The sequence below is a fragment of the Tribolium madens genome, unplaced genomic scaffold (assembly GCF_015345945.1).
Source record: "Tribolium madens isolate multiple individuals breed KSU strain unplaced genomic scaffold, Tmad_KSU_1.1 Scaffold_1;HRSCAF=32;Tcas5.2_LG8, whole genome shotgun sequence".
NCBI lineage: Eukaryota > Metazoa > Arthropoda > Insecta > Coleoptera > Tenebrionidae > Tribolium > Tribolium madens.
Window position 1 is genome coordinate 6,351,501 of NW_025400984.1, and position 7,904 is coordinate 6,359,404.

At 31.9% G+C, this 7,904-nt stretch overlaps 2 protein-coding genes across 3 annotated transcripts; both read right to left on the minus strand.

Moving 5' to 3' along the window:
• Nucleotides 1-3,360: 3,360 nt before the first annotated feature.
• Nucleotides 3,361-4,198, minus strand: LOC123003904. 2 transcript variants are annotated; one of them, XM_044396946.1, is made up of 3 exons: nucleotides 4,093-4,198; nucleotides 3,846-4,045; nucleotides 3,361-3,804 (listed from the first exon to the last, which is right to left on the minus strand). In XM_044396946.1, exons 1-3 carry the CDS (start codon nucleotides 4,163-4,165, stop codon nucleotides 3,502-3,504), a joined length of 576 nt encoding a protein of 191 aa, XP_044252881.1. In that variant the 5' UTR covers nucleotides 4,166-4,198; the 3' UTR covers nucleotides 3,361-3,501. The 2 variants fall into 2 exon arrangements, with proteins under 2 accessions (XP_044252881.1, XP_044252882.1); XM_044396947.1 differs by having other exon boundaries at nucleotides 3,651-3,793.
• Nucleotides 4,199-5,506: 1,308 nt separating this feature from the next.
• On the minus strand, nucleotides 5,507-6,259 carry LOC123003961. The gene is made up of 3 exons (XM_044397045.1): nucleotides 6,118-6,259; nucleotides 5,873-6,069; nucleotides 5,507-5,823 (listed from the first exon to the last, which is right to left on the minus strand). Exons 1-3 carry the CDS (start codon nucleotides 6,128-6,130, stop codon nucleotides 5,533-5,535), a joined length of 501 nt encoding a protein of 166 aa, XP_044252980.1. The 5' UTR covers nucleotides 6,131-6,259; the 3' UTR covers nucleotides 5,507-5,532.
• Nucleotides 6,260-7,904: the final 1,645 nt, after the last annotated feature.

The following is a 7,904-nucleotide window of genomic DNA, read 5'->3' on the forward strand; positions in this document are numbered from 1 at the left end:
AGCTATTATCTCTGCCGGATCTGACCCTGTGTAATTTTTCTCCCCTATACATCTTATAATCTCCCTTCTTTATAGCTCTTATAAATTTCCGCGTGGTAATCCCATTGCAATCTCGCCTGCGTACTCCCTAATTAAGACTTCATAATTTTTACACATCTTACTGTAGAAATCGAGACGATAAGGCTGCGAAAATAAAGCCATAAATGTCAAACTAAATCATCCTGTGTATGCGAAGGGTTTAATTCGGTGTCACAAATTAAATCTTGATGCTTTATTGGTAGCTGGTAATTACAACGCGGTTATTGTTTCGTCCTGTATAGAAAAAAAAATAAGTCTGTAAGTTTTTAAAATTTTGCACTGCTATTTGTTTTTTTAGTTACCTACTTAGATTTTCAAAATAGCAATGTAAGTGCAGCAACGAGAGTATTTTTTACGAATTTCGCAGCGTGACACTTTAATTTTTTATTTATCATCGTAACAGCAAAATTAATTTTTTGTATACGCTCTCAAAAATAGCTATTTTGCGGACTCATTTGGGTCCCCAAAATGAGTCTTTTCTGGATTCAATAAAATATGGTTATTTTAGGTACTCAGACCCCAAAAACAGTTTTTACGGACTAAAAAATAAAATTGATTACTATGGTAACGAAATTTTTTTAATTAGTAATAGGTGTGAATTCGTGTTTTGGGAGCTTTCACAAAAAAATCTTGTATGCACCACGTACGCAAAAGGTTTTAGGTGACTCCTCTCATTAAAGACTCGGCTCCTATAGGTAGGTAGGCACGTCGCCTCGTCATTTATTACGATTCGTCTCCTAAAACCCTATTTTGCGTGGGTACTTTATACATAAATAACTATTTAAAAGTAGCTCAATTGAAACGTAAATACATAGCTATATGCTATAAACATGTAGGTATTAAATTACTGAGTAAACTGTTCTGAAACTGAAAGTTGGAAATTTTTGAATCAATTAGGTTGTCCACAAAAAAAACTTTAAAAGATTTCGAGGGTGAATTCTTGGGTCACCTTATTTTATACCTCAAAAGAACGAAGTTGCATCAATGTTGTCATTGTACAGTAGAAAGGACATGAGGTAGGTGTAAAAAAAGTAAGCAACGCCAATATGTTTTAGAAAGTTGGTATTACAAGTGCAAAACGGTTTCAAATTAAAACTTTGTTATAAAATATTTAAATACTCATACTCATTTTCACAGAATATACTTGAAAAATTACAAAGAAAATGGAGCTACTATTTCAAATTTTGATTTTTGTGCATAAAATCATAGTAACGGATAGGGCTACCAACTCATCAAATAGTATATGACTAAATAATGTTAAATTGTCTTTTTTAAATAATTTTGAGTGCTCACGCGGGAAAATGATTTTTCCGAAACGTTAGGTAAATACCTCACTATTGGAAACGCTACAGAAATTATTGCAAACACTGTATATGGTTGTTTTTAAGGAGGTACAAAAACCTAAATTTTTGATCATTCATATAATATACAGGGCTGCGCCAGAATTCACGCCCCAGAGAAAATTTTTAAGTAAGATAAGATACCAGGAACATGAAAAATATGTTTAAAAGATTCTGTAAAAAAAGTTTGACATTTGACATTTTTTTATGTCTATGTAATATTACTGAAGATCTTGTATACTTATGATTTTTTTTTATAATTATTAAGTACACGTACGGAAATTTTGCCAATAAAAGCCACAAATAACGTTAAACATAGTTACAATTTAGGGTACAGCTTCCTTGTTTCCTCTTCTAATAGCCTGTAGCAAAAAAACTTGCAATTTTTTTTCTAACAGAAATAAATAGAGTCAAAGTGGAAATTTTAAACTCTCATAACTTTGAAATTTTTGTAGGTAGAATTTTTAACATTTTTTCCATGTTCCTGGTATCTAACCTTCCTTACATGGCATTTTTCTCTGGGACGCGAGTTCTGGCGCACTCTGTATGAACAAGTGATGTTACTTTAATAGATAACTAACTACAACTACTTGTCACAACACGCGACACTTTCGCATCAATAGAAATATATTACAAGCAATTAACGTCCAACTAAAATAATTAATTAATCTCAATCTTGAAGTTAATAAGAACAAAGAACTTTGACGAGTGTCTCAATTAATTTGCATCTGAATATGGTTATTTTAGTTCAGCGGCACGAAATGTTATAATTAGTGTTCTGGACAGCCGTTCCGTCATTTAAAATTATCGTCGACGTTTAATTTGAAGCATCGTTAAAAATTTACGACACCCTAACTAACGCTAAATACAACGTCGGTGAAGTTAAGAGAGTTTCGATTTTATTGAAATTCATTCAGGTTGTGAAGGCCACATTTTGTGCTTTGCGTTTAGTTGAGCGTTTCAATGTGACAATTAAATATAAATTTATGGGGAGCTTTACATAAATATCAATGTTCAACATCGGGCGATCTTCCTAACTACTGGTAATATTAACTTGTCAACTGACTAACTTAATCTGAATTGAATGTAAAATTAACTGTTAAAATATTTATCCTTGTCGCGTTAAGATTCCACAGGTTCAAGTTCAAGTTATTAATGTCCTGAGAATTTAATTTTGTCGCCTTGTTAATGTCGCTTTGAGCTGCTACCAGCCATAATTATAAGCTGGATTAAGAATTATTTATTGTGCTTTAATTAATAACGAATATTAATTACAATGCTTAATTAATATTTTTCTGAGCTTCTTTTGATGCTGTCTTGATAGATGACCCTTTCAGGAAGTAAATCATTGAGGCCTAAAGTAATAATTTAAGTCAAACAAATTATCAAAAAAAGCTTCGAGCCCTACATGCCTAAATTATACTTTCCCTCTTTGGGGAAAGCCAAGACTTGGCTGAGTGCCGGATATGAAAGATAACACCACGTAGCACTGGTTAAATATAACAAAAGTGTTATAATGGCAGGAAATGATACTCCAATGCCATTAGTCGATTTCCTGACATTCGAGAATGGGTAAATAACAGTTAGGTACCGAATTGTCCAATTTGCACAATGAGATTTAATTTTCACGATACAATAACTAAAAGTCTCTTTCGCGGTACATCTATTCCGGGAAATTTATTATTCAGTGTGATTTTGGAACTCATAGTGTTTGATCAACTCGAATGAATTTTTCTCACGAGGTGATACAATAAGGCGGAGTGTTGTAATTGCAAGTGTTACGGCAGTGGCTCGGCCAAAAAGGTATCCACAGGAGGGCCAAATTATTCACGAAAGCCATACTGCGTATTAAATTAGAATAACGAATTTTGACGATTGTCTGGATGATTTATGATGAAGTTAGCGTTTACATCTTAATATCTAACAAATGAAAATGCTTTAAAATAAAAAAAAAACTCTTTACTACAACTACAGCCAACATAAACTGTAGCTTTTAAAAGCGAAAAATTATTGATAGATTTTTATTTACTTGTTCTGATAAGATAATCTAAAATAAGTCAAGGACATGTAAACAAAGCTTGATTTATTCTATTTTAACTCTTGGATCAATTTTAGGATTAGCACTACTACAATTATAATTAAGAATTTGATACGATAAGGAATTAGCAGGTTTGTTATTTAAAGGAAACCAGATTCCTCTATTTGTCCGTTCGTGTTTAAAAATCTTTCCTATTATTACATTATTATCGCGAAAAACTCTTCCAATATGCAGATTTTCGCCGACTTCACTGCCACCAGGAATCAAATTATAGTTTTGATACTTGTGTAAGTCTTTACTTTCAGTAGAAATCCACTCGAAAGCTTCTGGGTATGGACTGCAAAGAATCTAGAGGGGGTCATTTGTACAAACTAATATTTTCATAATACTTTCACATTATCTTTTGTATTGAAAACGTATGCATAAGCTGTCGTGCGAGCGACTTTTTCATCGGGTAAAATTGTTCCTGGGAGCAATTCGTAACCTCTGATGTATGCCAAACCGATATATAGGGTGTTACCGTGAGTGTCTTTGCCTGCTGGGATTGCATCGTCGGGGATCACACCATGGTAGTCTCTCCAGTAATAATCTTGAAATTGTTTTCTAGTATTAATTATCAAAATTTATTAAACTTACCAGCACAGTCCCATTTGTCACTACCAACTGTTAATAATTTTAAAAATATCAGAAGTAAGTAAGTGAGAGACATTTTGCTACTAATCAGAATTACTCTTGTTGATCGTAAAAGAAGTTTTTTCAGATAAAAAACATTGCACTTTAAACTCTTATATCTTTAAACATTACATCAATTAACAGAAATTGTTTCTTGGATTTGTTATCAAAAATATATATACAGGGTGTTCGGTCCAAGTCGCCCCGGCTGATAACACCTAAACTTACTTCTTTTTCTCAAAAAGTGAATATTTAAATAATAATATTCATTTTTAGCTTTCTTAATAAATGTATCAAATTTTTTTAGAACATCCGGTGTTCCCGGAAACGTTACCAAATTTAGTTTTTCAAATGGAACACCTATGTTTTTTTCCTCCAAACAATAATAACTGACATGAAAAAGACTGTAAACCACTATTTATTACATTTTGCGTAACACAATGCAATCAAAAAACATCTTAAATCTTAGAATTTTATAAGGAAATTGGTCACATAGCCCGATTTCTCTTATGGAAACTCTTGGATTTTCTTCGACTGATAACAGAACATTGAGATTCCTATTTTCTTGTTCTTCACAAAGAACCACAGGTTTTTATTTTTAAGAAGCGAACCTATTCGTCTCGGTTGTTTTTCAATTCGACTAAATTTCCAACGATTTGGGTGAACTCTATTTGAGTATTTTTATCTATACTGTCTTTCAGCTTTCGTTCTATTTTTATTGCACTTAAAAAACACTTCAAGCTAATCTACCAATTCGTCGTACTTAATATCATCCATTATTAAAGATCTCAATAAGATTTATTGACAAATTAGGCTTTTTTTTAACAATTAAACGCTATCCAAGCATATTGCTTTTTGCATGAATACCTTGACAAGTAAAATCCGCCTACGTTGCAATAGAATTTAAAAAATTTAAATTGTTTTCTAAGTGCATTATGTAAAGTAAAATGTAATAAATAGTGGTTTACCGTATTTTTCATACCAATTATTATTGTTTTGAGCAAAAAAAACATAGGTGTTCCATTTGAAAAACTAAATTTGATAGCATTTCCGGCTATACCGGATGTGCCAAAAAAATTTGATGCATTTACTAAGAAAGCGGGGAATGAATAGTATTATTTAAAAATCTAGTTTTTGAATTTTTTTTTAGTTTAGTAAGTTTAGGTGTTATCGGCCGGGGCGACTTGGACCGAACACCCTGTATATATATTAGGTGTTCAAAATGTTCCTATAAACTTACCTATTATTAGTTGGCAACAGAAAATTTTATTGCAATTTGCAACGATCTCATAACATTTTTCAAATTTATATCCAGATGCTGCTTTTTATAACAAAATAAACTAGTTTGTTGCCAACTCAAATCAGTGATAAGATCAAATACTTGCAAGGTTTATTTTAAGAAATTTAACGTACATCAATATCATCAATATTATTATTATCGTAAATTAGTACTTCGTACGAATCCATGTTAATTTCTTCATTTTTGTAAGGAAAATACATTAAAGCTTTTCCGATATTATAACTGCAAACTTTTCCCACTATCGCTTCCTCCTGGTATGAACCTCTTCCGACATTCAGGATTTTACCATTTTCGTAGCCTCCTACGACCAAGTGTTTACCTATACTTTCAACATGTAAATCAGAAGCTGTGGAAGAAATCCAGCGGAATTTTTCCGGTTGGGTACTACACAAAATCTAGAATTTTTTAAATCAAGTCCGTGGTGCCAACACAAACAAATTATACCTTGATTGCTTCAGATGAAGTATAAATTCCTTCTTTAGAAGCTGTCACACACTTCTGTCCTTTGTATATCCTCGTAGTTAATAAACCCTTATTTAAAACGAAAAGTTGACCAATGTAGGTAGGTTCTAGGTTTCGATCATAACCTCCAGGAAGAGCATCATCAGGGATTTCTCCATAGTAGTCTCTCCAGTAATAATCTAAAACAAAACGTTGTATGGCTGTAACAAACACGAGAACAATTTTACCAAACTTTGCCATTTCTGCGACTTTTGCTACTAAGATTGTGTGTTTAGGGAGAGTTATCGCAGTGATAAGAAGGGAAGAGCCCAGAAAAAATATTTTAGAGCAAATATTTATTTATTCAAATCTTGAATTAGTATACTTAGTACATTCATATCAGTAAGTCATAATCAAAAGAATGGTCCGTTGCTTGAGACACAACTTTTGCTTTCCAAAACAACAGAAAAAGAACGAATAATTCTTCATTTCCTTTATTTCTCTTTGTTTTTATTTTTTTCTCTTTATTTATAAAAAAAAACTTTAAATTGAGAACAACTCTGACATTTTCTGAAAACTGAAGTGCTTCTTCGTAACGATTGCTTCCTATTTTCCAACAAACACCAAACACAATAGCTGTCCATTGTTTTGAATATAAACGTGCCACATAGAAAGGTTGTTTAAAAGGTGAGCGAACACCCTCGATCGCGATGACTGAGATTTTGTCTCTAAAGTATTTCCGGTAGTAATCTTCAAATTAAAGATATTTAAAACTAATGAAATGTTGCCTGGATCGCACATGTCTCTTCATAGAGTTGGTAAAATTGATCTCAATACGTGTATGTGTGTAAAAAGCAAAAATAAATAATTAAAAACTCTTTTGTCTTTGTTTTCACTCGAATGATGAACTGCAAGTGTTTCATTGTGTTTTCTTGTCGTCAGAGGTCAGAAGATTATTGTCATACTTATCAATTGGGTTTACTAACTAATTTTAGATTGTGAAGACCAGATTTTCTATATCAGTGTAACTGTGTACTAAACATTTCAGAATTTATTGTTTTTTTTTTTGAGGAAAAATGGATGTTCGTGTGGTGATTATAAAGCATTTTGATTTGAAATTGATCCAACACCTCTTCGGTTATAAACATCCATGTTACAACAAACAGGGTGTTAGGGATATCACAATGACAGGTCACTTTGCTAAATGATTGATGATGACTGTATCGTTCTGAATATTTATAATGCTAAGTCATCGGCTCGAATCGCTGCTTTGGCAACAAAGTCAGGGGAGTTCGGTTTCAGGGTGCTAATAATCTAGACATTAACTGATCCATATTTAAAGTTACGTCGACTAAATCAATTCCCTAACGTATTTTGTCGTTTAACACCATTATAAAATAGATTAAATGTTTTGAATACTGAATAATTAAAAGTTTATCGACAGAGCAAGGACGAGAAATTAATAAGTTTAAAGTATATGGCATGTCAAAAATTTTCTCCACCCAAGACAATAATTTATCGAATTGTCAAACTTTTAGTTACTCAATTATGCTAAATAAGATTTAAATGAAATTATTTTCTCTAGGACAGTGTGGTAATTGGAATATTATATGAATATGTAAATGCTTGTTCGTACGCCTACTTGAAATGTATACATAACTAATTATTATTAATTAATATACACCATATTTTTAAAAGTTATTTGTATACTGATGACTTATTTATATTAATATAACCAAAAGTGGTCCTACCTGAGGGGAAAAACGGTAGCTATAATAATAAATAATATATAAATATGTAGATATAGAATGTTACTAAGATAAAGAATTTTGAAAATATCAATAATTTGGCCGCAGTTTCTAAGCAGGGCCGGACTGAAGTAACTTGGCCTTGAAAAATTAGCTAAGATAGTCCATATTTCAATGACCAAAGTCATTTATTACAAGGAGTTTCAGAACCTAGAGCATGTCCCCGCATTGAATTTATAAGAGAATTTTTTTTAAATCTTTGATTTTAGGCCAAAACTGCAAAGAAA

Coding starts and splice junctions, on each gene's coding strand:
- LOC123003904 (XM_044396946.1), bottom strand. CDS start 4,165: ATGTCTCTCACTTACTTACTTCTGATATTTTTAAAATTATTAACAGTT. Junction 4,046..4,092: donor TGACAAATGGGACTGTGCTG/GTAAGTTTAATA, acceptor AACAATTTCAAG/ATTATTACTGGAGAGACTAC. Junction 3,805..3,845: donor ATACAAAAGATAATGTGAAA/GTATTATGAAAA, acceptor GACCCCCTCTAG/ATTCTTTGCAGTCCATACCC.
- LOC123003961 (XM_044397045.1), bottom strand. Junction 5,824..5,872: donor CTTCATCTGAAGCAATCAAG/GTATAATTTGTT, acceptor AAAAAATTCTAG/ATTTTGTGTAGTACCCAACC.